Genomic DNA, 20,384 nt, shown 5'->3' with positions numbered 1-20,384 from the left:
GATTGTACTGTTCTTGCGATTGAAGACAATTGTGAAGAGTCTGAAAATTTTCACACTTTGAAATATTTATTTTCAATGTAACTAAAATTTATATTGGCTTGGAGGAAACATTCTTTCCTAACGAAACCATATATATGCCAGTTTAGTGCAGGTCTGCTTTATAGACTTATTTCCTCATCTATTACTTAATTGAATTCAGTATTTATATGATAGTCATATATTTAGGAGGAATATCGCCTTAATAACGGTCAACTCAGTGCTAACTACAACTCCACGCGCAATGCGGGAAGCATTCTAGGACTCTGAAAAACCTTTGTCTAAGGATTTTGCAGCCTTATAAACCCCACCGGGAAACCAACCTTTAAAAGCCTGTCACTATGTTTTTGCAACTTTGTAGTTACCATCTTAATTTGAACTGGCTCCTGGCTACTCTCAGAACAGGAGAGGCCAAATGCTGTCATGCCTGCCAGATCTGTTTTGGGTTGAACTCTGCCCAAAAGCTGAGTGGCAGCAGGGCACAGCAATAGCTCAGCAGTTCTCCAGACAGTGGAGATTGCTTTCCCTGTGAACTTTAGCAGGTCACAGCAATTTCCCTCCAGTGCAGAGGGCTAACGCACTGCCATTCCGTTCTGAGCTTTCAGGAGCCTTCTGCCTAAAGCAGGGGAGCCACTGAAGCATCACACCCAAATAGCACAACTCTGCTATCTTAGAGTCTAAAAATCTGGATGTGTTTAAAAATTATATACTCCTATACACTGGCAAAAGATAGATGCAATTATTTGTGACAAGCCAATAAAATTATGTCGGACGACAAGTTCAAGACTTTTTAAACAGGTTTGTTCTAACATCACAATAACTGGAAAGACAGAGTCAGGATATCTTAACAACTTTGTGAGGACTCCACACAGCTGAATTACTATTCATCTTTGCTTTACGGAGGGTTGTTCAAATAATACTCCTTTTTCTGTTAGATATTTACCTGCCATATTCACAAACTCTGCTTGTTATAAACAAACTAGAAGTTTAGCATATAAGATACCCAAATTGGACGCATATTTTGGATTTAAACATAAGTTTCAATAGGATTTTTACTGCCCTTCACAGCTGAATAGCCATCTAAAAATAAAGACATTTCTGGCCTCTCATTTCTGCCTGCGTACACAGGCTGAGCTCAAACTGCAGGCTCGGTACCCGTGTAAATGCAAGGACTGCTTTCCAACAGTATCAGAGAAAGTGAAAAAATCTCTTGTATCAACATGACCTTTGGCCCAGTCCCAGGTGAAGACTGGGCCAAAGGCCAGATCAACTTAACTACTGTAACACATTAAATCAACTTTTTTTTTTTTTTTAACATAGACTGAGCTACCTTAAAAGCAGAAGCATTTTTCCAAGTGTAAAGACAATGATACCTGTAATTGTGCACTGACAGAGTAACACATACAGCAGACTGCTATATGCTGAATACCACGCAGAAATCCGGGCCGTGAGCGCAGGCACAGACACCCAGCTGTACAGGGTTCACAGGTGCATCTTCAGAATTCAAAAAGAAAAGCAGTGTTGCTGATCCGCCGCCTCTCAACTTCTAGAAGCCCAGGATATGATTGAAGTGTCCCTGAAATGACAAAATCTTATGTCACGCAAAATTATCTCATCAAAAAACCAAAGTCTTTTTGTCAGAATATGTTTTCAAACTTTATTGTAAAAGAAACTGACAGTTCCACTAACAGCTTCACAAATATTCCCTTTTTTCCCTGAGGGACTCATGGACAACTAAAGAGTCTGGACAGTAAAGGCAATGTTCAGTGTAGTCTGTATAAGCAGCACCACTGAGTTATGATACTTGTTTTGCACATGAAGTTAAAATATACCCATACAGAATATAGACAATTTTATCACCATACTTATATACCTTATTCTATTCTACCATTAATGTTTAAAGATTTTGAGGATAGAACAGTAATTTACTTTCTGGTTGGCAACTTTTATTTTAAACTCAAGTCTGCATTTGTTTATATCACACTATTTGTTTAAAGAATATATTCACAGTAATGTTTTCAGAATAAAAAAGGCGTTAGCCCTAGTTATCACGTAACACAGAAAAATCTCAAGAATGATGGTGGTGTTCTCTCCACCCAGGTATCCCACCTAGCTGCCTTCTAGTTTAGACCACTTCCTCTTCTTCCAAGTCCCTGCTTTTAGTCAGTAACATCTTAGTCCAAAGAAAGCTTATAAAAAAATAAATGCAACTAAAGTAGTATTCTCAAACTGTGGTTTAACACACATCTATTATTCCTTCTGAAACGTGGTAATCATTAAATACAGAAAAAGAGGTCTAAAAGTTAAGAGAGCAAGCCTAATAGTGATAATGCCTATAAAGACATGTTGAAGTTCACAGCACTTATAGTAGCGACACAGAATTAAGTGTTCAGGGAAGCTGTGATGTTAGTCAGGTTCTGCACAGGACTCATTAGCTCAGTAAGTATTAGGATTTGTTGATGCAAAATACAATCCTGGTAACAGTACCCACACCAATGAAAAACTGTCTCAGCCCAATATGCTTTGTGTTTGACTTGTTCCAGTTTGGATGTTTTAATTTATTTGAATGCCCTTACCATCAGTAGAATAAAGCTTCTTATAGGATTTTAGCATTATTATTATTATTATTATTATGAAAAAAATTACAACATTCTTTATCTTGCTATCTGTAGGCTCCTCCCTTCCGTTCATGTCAGCTGTTCTGAAGGACTTCCATGATGCATGTTAATCACTGTCACAGTCTCCGATTTCCCTGAAGTGAAATTTTAACTGTGAAGAAAGTCATCTGAGCTCTTACTGGCTTACTAGACATTATACTCTTAGTACAAGCTTTTTATTATTTTAAGAATGAAGATAATTTACTAATATAATTCCTACTCAATTTCTTGAAATATAACTGTATTATCTGTTATTTTACTGGCCACAAATAGCTCATTATCTGAAGAGAACACAATTAATAAAACTATACGACCAGTTCATCATCCCCAGGTAGAGGGGTTCTAGCTGAATCGTGCTGTGAGCGCAAGGGCGCTCACACGAGCCGGTTTATATCAGGGTGGTTACGTCAGCTCAACACAACAATTCAGCTATACCAGAACACAATTCCGGCTGCTCTAGTGCTGTCTTTGTGTGGCATTATGTCCAAAGCAGCAAACCCTCCTAACAGGAACTGGGAGCAAAAGAGTCCCTCCTCTCTGCAAGAGCAAGCTACCAGTGCAAAAGCAGTCACATTTTTCTTTTATCCAGATAGTTCCAGCCCCATGACTCAAATAATGGAGAACTGAATATATACGCTAACTTCATTATTCCATTACCAAACACCGTATGTTACTCCTCAAACTCTTAATTATATTTGACATTTTGTACCATACAGGGGTAAACTTTTTTCCCCCATCACAGGGTGTGTCATGGAAATCAGAATATTTAAAATCAGTCACATTTAAAATCACCCTGCTTTGAGCAACACGTTTTCCTTTTCAACTCAATAATATGAGGCTAATTTAGCAAAATGTCTAGCGAGTAGCTGTACAAGGGCTCCAGATTTTTATAACCTTGAGTATTTTTATGCTTTGAATTTCTATATTGAAAGCATGGAAGGACAGTCAAGTAGAAAAATTCCTTAGTTTTGAGATTCCAGTTCTCACCAAGTAAAGTTAGCAAGTTGTTTTCCTTGTTTCTTACAGCTGTAGCTGAAAAGCATTTAAAAGTGAATAGGTCATCCTTTATAACCAAACTTCACTACAGAGATGTTTGTAGTGAATGAATGAAGAGGTGAATGTTACCTTCTCAGCTTACCTGGCCTTCATCTCACGTTCATTACTAGGCCATAGGAACAAAACGTCAGGCTAATCTGACTTCAAATAGAAATGGTGTTATTTGGAATTATGGTATTTGTACTCAGTCATAATTTTCCAAAATTAAGTGGTCACTGATACAGAAGAATTTTACAAACTCTTATGTTGTCACTGTAATTCCAGAATACAACAAAACTGACTTTCCAATGTGCCAATTTGGGTTTTAATCCCAAGATGTTATTTTCTGTTTTGGGTTTTATTCCCCGAGATGTTCTCTATGCCACCAAATATGGTAACACATCTGGAAAGTTCGAACTCGGTAATCCACATAGGTGGTCACACCGGTTTCTATATTCCTTAAGCCAGCCCTGGATCTGGTTTCTATTTTATTTTTAAAGGTGAGCAGAAATAAGTTAACACAGTAAAAGTCTTTTCAGTCACAGCTCCTGACTGATGACAGCAACCTCGGTCTCATAGCATTCAATGGAAATTCTGCCATTAATTCAATCAAATCAAAGACTTTGCTATAAACATTTAGCCTTTCTGAAGAAATGCATGGCATTCCCTCACAACTCTCCTCATTTTTGGCTCTCTGAGGGATTCTGTGTGATGGTTCAAAGGGATGCAGAGGATGCAAACAGAAGCCAAGGGTAGCTCCCACACATTTATGAAACTTCCTAAACTTTGGTTAGACAATTTGCATGAAAAATGAAACTGTAGGAATACCATAACCTCTTTCACTATTACCAGCTGTTATCTCTTGAGGGATCTGGCCTTCTATCCAGGGGAGAAAAAGAGTGTGGTAAAGATCACTGTCATCTGTTAGCGGGAGATGCTAGTGCTACTGCTGCCGTACTACAGCATGCTACACGGTGCGAAATCATAGCTGTGGCTACAGCCTGCATAAATAAAAGAATACAGGTTTTAAACAGCTGACTTTGGATGCCAAGAAGAGCCAATTGGAATCAGCTCAGAATTCAGCACTATTCAGCTGTCCCAAATACTTGCACTGTTTTTCAGAAAAGCCAAGTTGCCCGTGGCGAGTTCTGATTGCCACTGGCCCTTTAGCTAGCTCATTTAAAACTAGCTCTGCTATGTACACAGCATAGTATTTTTAGGCTATGTCTGCTCTTTGGAAAGGAAGTATCCAATTAGAGGAAAAAAAGAGGAGATACAATGGGATTCCTTAATATTTTTTTATGACACAGTAAATCAAGGAAGATATAAAAATGGGGCAGAGGAAGTTGTACATTTCTGTTTGCTTCCGTTGCTTCCTAAACTCTGCTTTTTAGAGTGAATTTGAAAAATGTGTTTGCAGTCTCCATATTTTCCAACTGCTGCTGGAAACATATTAGTTCGTGCTCTGCTGGCGTACCTCAGAAACACTAAATCAATCTGCTTTCTTTTATTTACATGCTTTATTCCTGAGAAGTGTAATTGCGGTTTTTATTAACTTTATGTTTTATGGATCTAATACTTAAGAACAAGTCTATCTTTTATGTCACAGAAAGAAGGTTAATATACTTACAGATTCTCCAGCAATACATCTTGGGCAAGGTTGGGCAGTACCTCTGCTTCCATGGTTTTCGAAAATCTAATGAACAAAAACATATACAACGCCATCAAAAGAAAAAAAAAAAAGGGCAATTATTTGCAATTTTATTATAAAATGTATTTTAAAAGTGTTCTTCTGAAAAATAGTTGTTGTTGACAGTGCAAACATACCATTGAATTTTGCTTCGTCTTTGTAGCCCAAGGACAACAGTCAGTGGAGATTTTCTGTTTAGAATCCAGCTCCATGGCACCATCAACAAAGGGAGAATCAGCCTCGTTTGGAATGGTTTCTAATGGCTTGCATGCTCGCTTCTGAAAGAATTAAAAGCAATATTTACATGTCTTTGCAAGGCATAGGCCATTGAATACAGGCTTTCGGGATTTTATTGTTTATGACTGATAGGGATCTTGCGTTCATTTGGAAGAACAGTAAGTTAGTAAAATGCAGACTACCAGACCCTAGGCCAGAACTGCACAATGTTCTATTTAACACTGCGTGTCTTGCTGGAGCAGCAGGAGAATCCGCAGATCTCACTAAATGTCTCTGTGCCTCAGTTTCATAAACTGGGGATAAAATGCTACTGGGAAAAGAGCACACTTCACCCTCTATTAGTGTATAATTTAGGATGGCGTTTATCAAAGGAGCAGATCAGGCGAAGTTGTGTGAAATGACTAATTACATCGAGGAAACAGAAGGAAAACCCTGAAGCCAAGTCAGACAGCTATGAAGACATATTTTGTCATGATTTTTGTATCTTTCTGTGAATACTGTCACCTTTCTACAGCTTTCCATTGCTATATCACCAATTAACTTCCCTCAGCTCTAACCTGAGCTGTTATCTAGTACTGAATGACGCTTGGGTGTCCCGCGAATCAAAGGCACCCACCTCCGGAGAAAGGGCTGGTGTAAGCAGGGATGTCTTTCTCACAGTGCTCAGCAACCCAACGCAAGATCAGTGGTCCCCAGAAATACTGCTTTACTACTCTGCGAGAACCGGGTTAGGAACTGGTAAGGTTAAGATGCAAGTCAGTGGAAGAGACTGATTGGAAACCTTAAGAAGAATATCCTTGGCCTGTGACTGCTATCCCATGCAACAGGAGGACTACCTAAATCCCAGGGCCTCCTTGAAATTGTAACAGCAAACTAATGGAATAATGGAAAATTTCAAAACTGACACAGACGTTTCAGGATCTGACTCTGAATTCCAAAGAGATACACATGCTTTTGAAATTTTTTTCTGATGCCTTTCTGAATACACTTTGTTTAAGGAATAACAATATTCGATCTCTTTCACAAGCATATAATTTCACAGGCAGCAGATGTGTTGCCACAGAACTAACAGACTATTGAAGCATGGAAACTAAACTTAAAATTTGAATATGTTATGCAAAAATAAAATGGATCAATACAACGGGAACCTCAGCGGAAAACAGTTGAAACGAGAACACCATCAAGAAATACAGGATATTTGGATGGGAAGTAAATCAAAAAGTGAAATATGTATTGTACTAAGAAAGTGAATAATATAATAACAAAAAGTCTGAGAAGGTCCTCCAAAGATAGACCGCCTTCCACTGGGAAAACATTCTCTTCCCTTTGTTGCTGCAGAACTCGTCCTTTATTAAAAGGTACAGCATAGTGGTACAGCAGCGTAACTAGCAAGATGTGTAAGATGAAGGAGAAAAGGGAAAAAAATGACTTGCTGCCATACATCAGAAGAAATTTGGCTTATTAAAAATAAATTCAAGGTATTGTTTTTTTTGGGTGGGTTAAGATACTTAGCATCAGTGACAGGAATGCAGCATGCAGAGCAGATGGCTGACAAACTTAGCGTACCAATGCCAAGACAATTTGTGGAAGTTTCTAGCAGAGGCTGGCATCAGGGAAGACTTCACTCTCTGGAATTCTCTCTCTTAGGAAAGAAATGATCAATACATCAATCCTGCCTGCGAACAGAACACACGTAGTGCAGGATTCAAAGAGCCTGTGATTAATAAGGATCAACGAGCTCGCTATTCAAAAGGCAAGCAAGGATTTCATCAAGATGACTACTTTTGTTAGGGAACGATCACACTGCATCCAGCTTGGAAACATAGTTTAAGACAACCAACAGCAAATCACATACTATCCTACAACAGGCAGAAAACAGGTTTCTCTGCAGAGAAGATATTCTGTAACTTTCTTTGCCAGATGGGAAGTCCTGGAAAAACACATGTGTTTTCACTGATGCTGACAGGATAAAGGCCTCACAGGCACTGCCTTTCATAAACAGTGAAACTAAATTGGTGCAAAAACTTGCTACATTGAAATAACTAACCTAAATGCAACAGAAAATATTTTTAAGAAAGACTAAAACTTCCTTTCTTTTTTTTTTTAATTTAGCTGTAAGGATTGAAAAATCTCCTATAATTTTAATATGTTCTTCACATGTAATTTCTGTTTTGTTTACCGTATTTTTAAAAGCCTGGCTAGCTTCTGTTTTGTGTTTCATAAACAGCTGTTCTATAGGTATAAAACAGGTCTCTGTCCAGCCCAGCTTTACTTAGTTTAGCTCCACAGGATACCTTTACCGAAAGGACAATGACGGCTGCGTGTAGATGCTCCCTGTTATTAGGGCCCAGCTCCCTACTGAAAGAGGTGCACATGGCTCAGTTTGGGAAAGCAGATGGAATGTGAGGTCCACGCAGGCCCTTGTTCTGGGAAACTCTGCTTGCAGTCCAGTCCAAACCAGAGCAGGCCATGTGAATAGCTCTGGCCTAGGAAATCTTTATTCTTTACTGGCCTTCCTAAAAGAGCCAGAGCTTCCTGAGCTCCATCCTAAAGCAAGTTTCTGAAATACATGCAATACGTGATCACAGCCCAGAAGGCCAACTGTATCCTCGGCTGCATCAGAAGTGTGGCCAGCAGATCAAAGGAGGTGATTCTGCCCCTCTACTCTGCTCTGGGAGAACCCACCTGGAATATTGCGTCCAGCTCTGTAGCCCTCAACATAAGAAGGCCCCGGAGCTGTTGGAGCGGGGCCAGAGGAGGCCACAAAGATGCTGTGAGGGCTGGAGCACCTCTGCTGGGAGGACAGGCTGGGAGAGGTGGGGGGGTTCAGCCTGGAGAAGAGAAGGCTCCGGGGAGACCTCAGAGCCCCTTCCAGTATCTGAAGGGTGCCTACAAGAAAGCTGGAGAGGGACTGTTTACAAGGACATGGAGTGATAGGATGAGGGGGAATGGCTTCAAACAGGAAGAGGGGAAATTTAGAACAGATATCAGGAAAAAAATTTTCACTATGAGGGTGCTGAGCCCCTGGCGCAGGTTGCCCAGAGGAGCTGTGGCTGCCCCATCCCTGGAGGTGTTCAAGGCCAGGTTGGATGGGGCTCTGAGCAAACTGGTCTATTGGGAGATGTCCCTGCCCAGGGCAGGGGAGTTGGAACTGGATGATCTTTAAGGTCCCTTCCAACCCAAACCATTCTGTGATTCTATGATTCTATGTAAATAGCTACATCAAGGTATAAAAGGCAAAAGGAAATCATACGTACACACATATAACATACAGTAGGAGCTGAGGAAGAGCACACAAAAACTGTAGGGAATCTCCCACCGTTACAACAGTGAGCACAGCACACTGCATGATTGCAGCATCAAGTAAGAGGATGATTAAGACTTCAAAACAGTTGTCTCCCCAAACCCAGGGATCAGTGGAGCTGAGTTTGGAGCTCCCCTCCCCGAATGGCTGATGCAGCTATATCTCTGCAAAGGCCAGCTACAGCATTCATAATGACTTCAAGCCCCAGTACTGGCAATGGCTTAAAACCCAAAAAGGACAGAATCTCAAGAAGAGTGACAAATCTTCTGATATTAGACCTAAAGCGTAACTCTGTGCAGCATCACAGCTCTATGAGTTACAAGGTAAAGCACCTTGTCTGCATTGCCACCTGGGCCATGCCATTAGCGAAAAATCGAAAATAGTTGTCAATTATTTAGCTAAGAAATCCCTGCACTGCAGTGAGCAGGTACTAGAGGATGGAGAGCACACTTTAATTAGCGTGCATCCCCTCAGCAGTCAGAAAGGTTAAGCGTAGGTGTTTCACCTCGTGCCTGTGAATGAGCACGTGACAGCAGCAGCCCAACTGTTCACTTAAATGCATTAAGCCACGATGACTCAGTTGTAATCTGGACCATAACAACTGCTGTGATAGAAGAAAACCCATCCTCTAATGTCTTGCCTAGGCTATCCTACACAGAAAACACTCTGAACTGTAATAAGAAAAGTCCTTGTTTTATATCTATGTTGCAGAACTTGACTGATGTATTCTGCTATCTACATAGTTGCTGTCATAGAACTTTGAGAAGAATTTTACCGGGGCTCCAGGCAGCTGGCTCATTAATGCTCTCCGTAGTGGACAAACTGCAATTCATGAACCAGAAGAAAGCTATTATTTGCCGCTCTAACCTCAAAAACAGGAGAAAGAGAAATTCCTTCTTTCCTATGTAACCTTGTCAGTCACAGTCAGAAAGTTCACTGAACAGATGTTCCTCCTCTTCAAAGCCTGTTTCTCCGAGAAATGAGGCTAGCCCCTCACTACACAAGTTTTAGCTCAAGTCACACACAAATGGGGATGATCAGGTAACAGTGGCAGAGTGTGAACACCAGGATAAGAAAGATGGGGACAAACATTTTAGCAGGGCCTGTTGCGATAGGATGAGGGTTAATGGCCTGAAACCGAAAGAGGGAAGATTCAGACTAGATCTAAGGAAGAAATGTTTCACGCTGAGGGTGGTGAGACATTGGCCCAGGTTGCCCAGAGAGGTGGGAGATGCCCCATCCCTGGAGGTGTTCAAGGCCAGGTTGGACAGGGCTCTAAGCAACCTGATCTAACGGAAGATGTCTCGGCTCATTGCAGGGGGGTTGGACTAGGCGGCCTTTAAAGGTCCCTTCCAGCCCAGACAATTAATTCTGGGATACTATAATAAGTTGTTGGAACTCTTGTTAACTCTTGCAAAGTTAACAGCTTGGCACTTACTAGGATGAAAGACGCTTACAAGGTGGTGGATGCGAGACACCTTGTCGGAATGCCTCCGACTGGAGAAGTACACACACACGTGCTAAGCTGGAACAGAAAACTATTCCAGAAGCCCAACACACGACTGCTGAACACGGCGTTCCGTGAGGCACAGCCTGCAGCCGGGACAGCAAAACCCAGATCGCGCTCGTAATGGGTAAAAAAGGGTATCAATCAATCAAGAAAAAAAAAAAAAAGGTTGCTTAGTGAAATTCCACGTTAAATTATGGCAGCGTGCACGCGCCCCCCCCCCCCCCCCCCCATCTCCAGGCAGATCAAAAGCACTGACACCGCACTAACTCCCAACGGCGGCACCGCTCCCCCCGCGGCGGAGTCACCCGCCCGCACCCGCGTTAACGGCGGGCTGGGGCGGCCCTGGGGCACCGCCGACCCCCGCAACACCCCGCCGCCCGCTCCGCCCGGGGCCGCCCCGGCCCGGCACTGCCGCCGCGCCGCCGCCAGGGGGCACCGGCCGCCGCCCCTGGGGCCGTGAGGCGGCCCTTGGCCCGGGGGACGTTACTAATGGCCGCCTCACCCCCCACGGGGCCAACGGCCGCCTCACGGTCTCCTCACGGCCGCGGGACCAACGGCCGCCTCACGGTCCCGTCAGGGCCCCGGAGCCAGCCGCCTCCCCGCCAGGCGGAGGGCTGACGGCGGGAGCCGGCGCGGTCGGGCCAGGCCGGGCCAGAGAGACCGTTCCCACCGGTGGCGGGAAGTTTGCGGCGCCCTCCCTCCCCCACCCCCCCTTTCTTTCCCGGTGGCTCCCGCCGCCCCCGCGGGCGGAACTCACGCGCTCCGGCTCCCCCGGCTCCGGTTCGTGCGCGCGCAGCGCCCCCCGCCGCCCCCGCGCGGCCATGGCGGCGGGCAGGGCCGGGCCGCGCCGGGCCCCGGTCGGGCTCCGCCGCCTGACAGCCCCACCGCCGCCGCCGCTCCCGGCGCTGCCGGCCGGCCGGAGCGGGGCGGGGCGGGGCGAGCCCGGGGCGGGCACCGTGCGAGGCGGAACGCCTGACGGCGGGTATTAACGCGGCTGCTCCGCGCTCGCTGCGGCGGGGCCTTAGCGGGGTCAGCGGCTCCGGTTGGTTCTGCCGCCTCTCCCCCCGCGCTGAGGGGGGCTGCGCTCCTCCGGGCGGCCCGACATCGAGCGGGGTCACCGCCGTCCGTCCGCTCCACGGACCTGCGTTCTGTTCGTGTTCCTTAGCTGGGTAAGGAAAGGGTTAAAGGCCGGGCGGCAATTTCAAGCGGTTCTCAAATACCCGGTGACCTTCCATCCCCTAAATCCTCTCCTCCAAATCCTGCCCGCCTGCTGAGTGCAGCGCAGGCTTTATTTTTCGCTTTGAATTTCTTTGGGCTTTTGGTGGTGTTAAAGACAACACGGAAATATTACCCCCGACCTGTGTGCGTGTGACTCCCCGGAATTCACGGGGTGATTTTTGTGCCTCCGGGCTGAGGGGATGCCGAGACGTGAGAGAACTCCCGTGGAAGCGCGGCTGAGGCTGCGCTACGCTGTGCGCTGGAAATGGTTTTAAAGTTGACACTGTAGATGGGGGGGAAGACATTTCTTAGGGAAGAGTCAAAAGGTTTTCTCTGTTGTTAACTGTCAGCGGCCTTTTTATGAACAGCAGTGACACTTCATCGCTTTAGGTAACGGTGGGAGCGAGGCTGTTACCATCAGTGATTGCAGCTTATTTTGTAATTAGATCTTTCCCAAAGATCTAAACCTCCTTTAGGGTCCCAGGAAAGATCAGAAGCCACGTGGAAATTAGAGAAGAGTACATGTGCCCAGCATCGCGTGCGTCACCAAAGCCGGGGAGTACGATGTTCTCTTCCGAAAGCTGACCTATGGCGCTGGGGAGCGAGGATGGCACAGAGGAACACCTTGGCTCGGCTCCTGCTTGTTTTGCAGAAGTTCTCTAAAAGAAACATCTAAATGCCACGTGATGGTGCACCAAAGACCTCTGCATTAGGGAGCAGCTGCAAATTTGAGCAGCAGAGTGTGATGACTTTGACTTTTAGGTTTGGAGACCTCAAACCAGGCACCTCAGTCTACACGCAGACATTGAGGTAAGGGACTGGGCATCACAGGGGCTTGCGCTGCCCCGGCGTCCTCCTGCCCCGGCTGCTACACGGTGTCCTGCTGCTGCCTGGTACACACCACCCCTCCCATTGGGATGACAGGTGATGAGCTGCCCGTCATTACTTCCAATTAAGTCACAGGACAGTACCTGAGTTTCAATCCCATTTCCAGACAAAGTCATTCAGAAGCTTCCAAGGATCACCTGCAAATTCCCACCCGTGACAGCAGAAGACCAAAATCATTTGCACAGGCTTGGACCTGCGAGCTGGCAGCACAAACTGCACAGCAATCCAGAATGCGCAGGTACTCATTTCAGATTCCCTCTGTAAAAAATCAACAGAAGATTCTTTCCCAGAGGATGACCCCCTCCTTTAACGAAGCCAAGGTGTCTTCTGCACCCTCTATCTCCTACTAAAAGGGGGAAAACAAAATGTGAGGGAGGAGGTGACCGAGCAGAATTCAACAGTGCTCGTCAGTCCCTGGCGCTGTACGTCCCAGATAAAATCAGAGTCCTTCATTTCATTTTCGGTGGGTCCTGAGGCCAGCATAGGGCGAGGGCCTCAGTCAGGAGGGTGTAATACACTGCTTGTCTGTTCTGCTCTGCTAAATCAAGCTGTTTTGCAGGAGAGAGCACGTATTGTCAAGCTATCCCTGGCATTCATTCCTTCCAGAGCTTATTCTTCACTAGGGATCCAGTTGCGCTTACAGTATATGCTCTGTCACATTCTTTGAGCCTGAGGGCATATCACAAAAAAAATAATCCACAGATTTTTTTTTTTTTTAATTTAGCATTTGACATGCCTGATAGAAAAATAACCCTAAATCTGAGTAATCCAGTTTGCAGAACATCTGAAGCATAAGTCATTTCAGAGTTTGAACCAAACCCAAATCCATTCACATCAAATCAGATTTATTTAATTATTTCAAAGCCACCTTCCAATTCCACCCCCAGAGCCTATTTATGTGTCCTGCCAGTATAGCTAGCACTGTGGACTGGCTTCCTGTTTATATTCAAACGTTTAGAACAATGGGATGCACTATTAAAAACAAGCATTTTGTGACACATCTGTCTCAATGTGTCAGCACGTGGCAGGGGATCCTCTTCCGCAGGTGCAAAGTTGGGAAATGGCACTTCCATTAGAAAAGTCTCATCTGACACATGAACTGCGGAGTTAAGTGGTACCCGCGTGAACTGAATGATTATCAGCTCTCTCCCTCCATGGGTATTTTTCGGAATAAGAAAAAGCTTAGCTGTGTAAAGAGAATGAAAGCTCACGTCAGTAAGTTGCGAAGAACAGCCATGCAAATCCAAAGGGGTGATCTTGTGATTAATTGCTTATGCTGTGAAGACTGCATGGCCTGAAGTAAAAATGCAAATGCCACCATCACCAGATTTTAAGAGTTCAGTAACAAAGGTAGAGCATATATAATTTACAAACCTTTTCAAGATATCTTGAGAACGAAGAGGCTGGAAACAAAAGACATGCTGATCTTTATATGAATACACCTCCAAGTGCAGTGGCTTATGTTTTCAGTTAGGGATGCGCCCCGTCTTCTGCAGGTGAGACCTGACCAAAAAAACTCACCCTCCAGCAAAGGAATGGAGATTTATTTTGGTCGTCAGAGGTAGCTTGTTGCCATCCACAGACCATCAACTGCATTTGCACTTGCTAAATTTGTAGAATTTTGCCTCTTGGGACTTTTCTGACTTTCATCTGCAGTAGTGAAGTAGCAGAAGTTTCTGAGAAAGAAAGGGTCCCCTCTACATGTTGTCCAACAGACGTTTTAGGGGGATGGCCCGTAGACTGAGTGCTGGGGAGGAGGTACAGAAATGGGGAGTAAAGTTAAACCAAGTATTTGAGTTACATGTTATGGGCACTGTTCCGGCAGGAGCCCCTTGTTTTAGCCTGGTAAGGGTGAGGGGAGGAGGTCATTGCAACGTTAAACCCTGGAACCTGGGCCAAAGGGACCTGGGGTGGGCAGTGGAATGGAACTACCTTTAATTGTTGCATCTCATGATTTGAGTGAATGTCCTGGTTTCAGCTGGGATGGAGTTAATTTTCTTACTAACAGCTGGTGTAGTGCTCTGTTTTGGATTTAGGATGAGAATAACGTTGATAACACACTAATATTTCGATTGTTGCAAAGCAGACAGGGACTTTTCAGCTCTTCATAGTGGCCTGCCAACAAGAAGGTGGGGGGCACCCAAGAAAGAAGGAGACACAGCTGGGACAGCTGACCCCAACTGACCACAGGGATATTCCACACTGTATGGCATCATGCTCAGCATATAAAGCTGGGGGAAGAAGAAAGAAGAGGGGGATGTTTGGAGTGCTGGCGTTTGTCTTCCCAAGTCACCATCACGCGTGATGGAGCCTGGCTTTCCCGGGGATGGCTGAACACCCACCTGCCCATGGGAAGCAGTGAGTGAATTCCTTGTTTTGCTTTGTGCGTGGCTTTTGCTTTACTTATTAAGCTGTCTTTATATCAACATGCAAGTTTTGTCACTTTTACACTTCTGATTCTCTCCCCCATCCCACCGGGCGAGAGTGAGCGAGCGGCTGCGTAGTGCTTAGTTGCCGGCTGGGGTTAAACCGCAAGTAGTTTGCCCCTTTTTTTGTCAGAGAAATTACTTTGTACCACCCCAAAATCCCCTCCTTTAGATTTGGTGTTCTTGTATCCTGAGCAACTGTGGACTCACAAATCTTCTCATTCTCCATTTACTCAATTTTTCTCTTTCCTCCATTAAGCTCATTTGCTAATTGTTTCTCCATGCTTTCTCTGCTGTTAACTCCATCATTTCGTGGAGTACCACGTAATTTAAAAGAATAATTTCACAGAATCATTTGGGTTAGAAGGGACCTCTTGGGATGATCTAGCCCGAGTCCCCGCTCAAGCAGGGTCCCCAGAACGGGCTGCCCAGGGCTGTGTCCAGTGGGGTTGTGAGTCTCTCCAAAGGCTGGAGCCTCCACAGCCTCTCCGGGCAGCCTGCTCCAGAGCTTGGCCACCCTCACACTCAAAAACATGTTTTCTTGTGTCCATGTTTACCCTTAGTAAATAGGTTTACGCAGGATGTCACACCGTCCAGCCTGTTTCTTCGCACATCTTGTTGAGTGCTGTTAGAGAAAGACTCACAACTGCAGGGACTCTGCAATTACAGACATGTTCGTTCTTTTTCACGTCCTTGGTCCAAAGCTAACTGATACCTTTAGGTCTTCAACCGAGCCTTAATTTTACCATTTTCCTAGATGAAAATGTCAGTATTTCCATGTTTGCTGTATTTGATTCCCTGTTAAATTTCCCCTCATTTTGTTTTGTTCTGTGTATACAACTCCTACTGACATTTAATCAAGAAAACTAGTGACCTGTCATAGCCTTTTCCCACTGCTATTATACTAAGACCCGGCCTGTCTTAAAGTGAATTCCTGTCTTGTTTCAGAATATTTGCTCTTTGTTTTGTGGTGTTCATACTACACAATCTCTTCACCTCCCAAACCTATACATTCTTCCAGACCAAACTGTTTTTCATTTTATCTTGTGTCATGCATCCAAAAATCAAAATACAATGCTGGACCGCATATTTGCTTATCACGAAAGGTTTTTTTCACAACTCTATTATGCGTTCCTACTATTGCCAGTGCCCTCTTCCCGGTCCTACCCTCTTATTATGAAAAGTTTTCTATGCTCATCTTCTGAATGTTGTCATTTTCCCCCTTTATAATCATATCACACGTTCTTATCACATCCAAGCTTTTTTTTTTTTCTCTGCATGTTCACTGCTTTCCAAACCCCCTAGAATAAATGGGGACAATAAAGACTCCTTCCACGAACCAACAAGAAGGGTGTGAACACGTGGATGTGCACAGGTACTGAATCTCATCTTTGCTTCAGTGAAAGCAGGTTGTCACCCTTGGATATCCCTTGCTAGACGGCAAACAATTCTGCCTTGATTTGCAACGATTTTTTAAGGAGGGAGAGCACTTTATGTGTTAATCGTATCATCATCAGTCACAGTCAAGGCCCCTAGGCAAAAAAACAACACTCAAAAATAAAAGAATTTTATCAATAAAAGTAATCTGTTTTAATATACATTTTAACTTGACTTTGAATGCAATCATTTCCTTTAACCAGAGGTTTTTATAGGATCAATCTTAATTTGTACAGTCTAGTAAATCTCACCAGTTCAGATGCCCAAGAGGCTGGTTTTGCAAGAATCAAGAAAAATATGCTATTCTTAATCACTTTGTATAAATAAGATGCTAAATCAGTGCGTAATAAGAAGTCTTTTGTAGCAAAGGACAGACTAAATTCCCAAAAGTATAGGCGATGAACAGAGAAAGGATGTGACCAGATAAAACAAGAAAAGGTGTTGCTTAGGCATATTCTAAAGGTATTAATTTTACACTGCGCATGTACTAATGAATACTATTTCTGCATCCAAACATAGCTTATATATGTCCTTTTATATATATCCTTTTATATATATATATATATATATATATATATATATATCAACTTCCAGCTACAGTAATTTCTTCAAAGTGGCATTATGCAGTCTCTCTGCTGTTACGTCTTTGTCAAAGCACAGCTCAGGAAAATAGTATTAAGCACCCGTAACTTTTTTGCCACACATAAAGTCGTGGGTTCAGGGACTGTCTAGAAGGAGAATTATGTTAAAACACATCTGTATTTTACAGGGAATTCCCAGCTTGAGTATAACAGCGTAAAACCCGTGGCTATGAGGGATATCCAGTTCGGTACTTTGGCAGGGTGCTACAATATGGTAATTAGCACATGTAAAGCCAAGACACAATTCTTTTGTGAACCGACTGCTTCACTCAGGGCTGGAACACACTAGTGGCACCCGGGAGCGGCCGCCCACGCCACCGCGCTGAGCCACGTCTTTGGGTTTTCTTTCACCCCGGTTTGGGTATCGCCTCTGCAGTCAAGTTCTTTGCAGCCTGAGGTGAGCAGTAGATCTCCGGGCACTATGGGAGCCTCGCCAGAGTAATTTGGCCCGCTGCCTGTTGTTCAATCTGGAGTCATTGAAGCCCCGGGTTTCCCTGGGACCGTGCTGCCAAATACTCCATATGGGATGCCCAGAAATATAGCCTAATGTTAGGGAGATTTAGTTCTCCTGCGTCTCAATGGGCCTATACATTTTTAACAGCAATCCTTGTTTTTACCTTCCAAATGAACCTTGAAAAGGTCTTGTGAACCTTATTGAAGAACGAGGCTTTAAATTATGCGACATAGCTGTAGTTGACACAGGCTACAGAGGAAGACATTTATTTCCCGAAGTTACATCTGTCCTACAGCTGAAGCAGGACGAGTCCTTCCCAAAGCATCTCCGTGTCGCCAAGCTGTCACCCTCCATCCTGGACCGCGCTGACCCGAGCAGCGTGCAGGCTACGCCGTCTTCTGACCTCCTTCCCAGTGGAAATGTAGCTCCGTTGGCTGAAAATGGGTCAGGCAACAGGACCGACGACACGGACAATAAATAATCAAACAAGAGTCAATCAGACTATGACAGCGTGTTTTCTTTTTGCAAAAATTAGTCTTTCCCAACAACATAAGCCTGTCTTTAATACAGCAGAAATGCTTAGATCAAACAGAACGCGCGATTTGTGTGGTACTAGGGAACATAAAAGGCAAAAGAATTTACAACCAGAAAATAGATTTGTTAGTGGAATTACATATTTAAGTCTTATTAATGGCACAGCGCTGTGTCCTGTGCCACTCTACACAGTCTAGTGCTTTTCATTAGTCACGAAGGAGCTGCAGGAAGAGGTTATATGCAATTTGCTTGATGTTCTAGATTATTTAATATGGGACTTTTTTTTTAATGATCTGAAATCTAAAATAAAATTAGGAAATTGTGGGATTTATTTATCTAACACAAGAATTCGGAATTTAAGCAAAATTATTTTCTTTGAAACAAATACCTCATAGGGAAAAAATACTGTTTCTTTCTTGTTTTGTGACTGAAAGGAACAGTAGGTTTTTTAAAAGCTCTGAAACTTAGCAAAATATGGTATAAAATCCCAAATATGCTTTCCCCAAAGATTTTCTATTCTTATAAATTTCTGATTATGCTACTGATTTTCTGTCAAGTTAAAATGTCAGAGAAAATACGTAGAATTAGACTTTCTTCCTTCCACTAATCCCAAATCATCTGAGAGGTGTAGCAATCAGTAAACAGAACTGAATTTCTCATACTTCTTATCGTGCATTTTTGAATTGCTGCTTTTATCATGACACCAGTTAAGACAAACATATAACTGTTAAGATGAATAAATTGTGATCTCGCTTCGTGATCCATACCATTTGTTTAGAATTTCATTAAAATACTTCTAATTTATTCTGAAAGTTTGTTTCTAAACTGTTGCTTTGTTTTGTTTTGTTTTTTTCCTTCTCTGGTAATGTAGTCAATTAATGAGCATTGAACAGATAAAACAGTGAAGAAGACTTTATCAAAATTTTCAGATACATGCTCTGCTTGCTGCTTTTCAAAAGTAATAGAAAACAACTGTATTGTTGAACAATGAAGATTTAGGGTGGTCTGGGAACAATCTTAGAGTTGAATCTATTTTTAGTTGGCCAGTTACTCTGCTCTGGTGTCACACACTGACTTCAGGTCTTTCCCTGGAGTGGCTGTTGGTGCAATGTGGTAGCAACGTACATTAACAGAGCATGTAGTTTTACATCTTACTTTTTCTTTGTTTTCTTCAAAAGTATTTACATGCTTTTGTTTTCTTAGAAATATTCCTTGAGAAAAGAGAGTAACTCAATGGAGTTATTAATATTTTATTTTGGATTAGTTTCTGTTGTGCTTTTTGAGATTTCAGATAACGTATTGTTGATTAACGTGTCAAAAATTTACATTAAATTTGTAAGAACAGTAAACATTCTTCAGGATCCCTTATGACCATCTTTTTAACAGCACAGAGATAAGACTGTACCTTGGATTAAATTCTTTTCTCTCTTTCTGCATCAAAAGGACATAAGTATTATTAGACAAAACAAAATAAAATATTCACTCTTCTTATCCTGTTTCATTTCTTCACAATGTGATTCCCCATCACCAGTGGTAATCCTGGTTCCAGTGGCATGAATTGTAACAGCTGCATATTTATGGGCAGTGAGCTTGAGGAGTGAAAATCTAATTTCAGGTTGACATTGTATCTGATTCTTTTCAATAGACTACCTTGGCAAATATGAAGGGAAATGGTAATATGTTAGTCCTGAAGAGCAACCTGATACGAATGGTAAGAACTACAACCGATCTGCCCTATCGTATCTTTTGTTTCTTTTTTAAGAGTACAGTTTAAATGACCTGCTCTTACTCTATGGTGTGAGCGTTCCTTTGTCACGGTCCTTGGACAAATTACTGCCCTGACGCTGCTTTCCAAGCAGATTACGTGCCAAGGAGAGCGCGCTGCCTGCCGAGTCCGCGCACGGAGAGCCCTCTTACATCCAGATTAGTCTCTTTTCCAGCTTTATGCGCTAATACATGGAATTTTATATACTATAAACTTCTGGGTTCCTTGATTATGCAACTTAGGTTGGATCGGAATCTTTAAGCCGTTTCTTCACTAGAAACAAAAGGTGGTAACAAAAGTGTTAACTAATGATAAGTTTAGAATGGTGAAGACAAACCAGAGGTGGTGTTTGAATTGGTACATTCTACAAAACTAACAAAATTATTCAAGATGTGGATTTTCTAGATGACAGTAAATCCTTTTATGGATATTCTCATACAGAATTAAAGTGGTCTTAGTTTCGTAATTGTATCATGAACAGGAACCTTTTGAGTACTGGAGTAAGCTTTAAATTTAGATAGAGCACTGGCTAAGCTTTTTGATTTTAGTTAA

The 20,384-nt window shown here is 43.2% G+C and overlaps 1 protein-coding gene and 1 long non-coding RNA gene across 3 annotated transcripts; one reads left to right on the top strand and one right to left on the bottom strand.

The window, feature by feature from the left end:
• Positions 1-966: 966 nt before the first annotated feature.
• Positions 967-11,340, bottom strand: LOC309674262 (uncharacterized protein C10orf143). Its single transcript, XM_082486264.1, has 4 exons — positions 11,227-11,340; positions 5,556-5,696; positions 5,359-5,424; positions 967-1,612 (listed from the first exon to the last, which is right to left on the bottom strand). Exons 1-4 carry the CDS (start codon positions 11,290-11,292, stop codon positions 1,583-1,585), a joined length of 303 nt encoding a protein of 100 aa, XP_082342390.1. The 5' UTR covers positions 11,293-11,340; the 3' UTR covers positions 967-1,582.
• Positions 11,341-11,538: 198 nt separating this feature from the next.
• Positions 11,539-17,248, top strand: LOC309674083. 2 transcript variants are annotated; one of them, XR_014269360.1, is made up of 4 exons: positions 11,539-11,638; positions 14,662-14,933; positions 16,307-16,376; positions 17,208-17,248. It is a non-coding gene; the product is annotated as an uncharacterized lncRNA (long non-coding RNA). The 2 variants fall into 2 exon arrangements; XR_014269361.1 differs by lacking the exon at positions 11,539-11,638 and having other exon boundaries at positions 14,499-14,933.
• Positions 17,249-20,384: the final 3,136 nt, after the last annotated feature.

This window comes from Vanellus vanellus, assembly GCF_965231255.1.
Source record: "Vanellus vanellus genome assembly, chromosome: 7".
NCBI classification, from domain to species: domain Eukaryota; kingdom Metazoa; phylum Chordata; class Aves; order Charadriiformes; family Charadriidae; genus Vanellus; species Vanellus vanellus.
The sequence above is the reverse complement of the archived record's forward strand: the minus strand, read 5'-3'. Positions and strand labels throughout refer to the sequence as shown.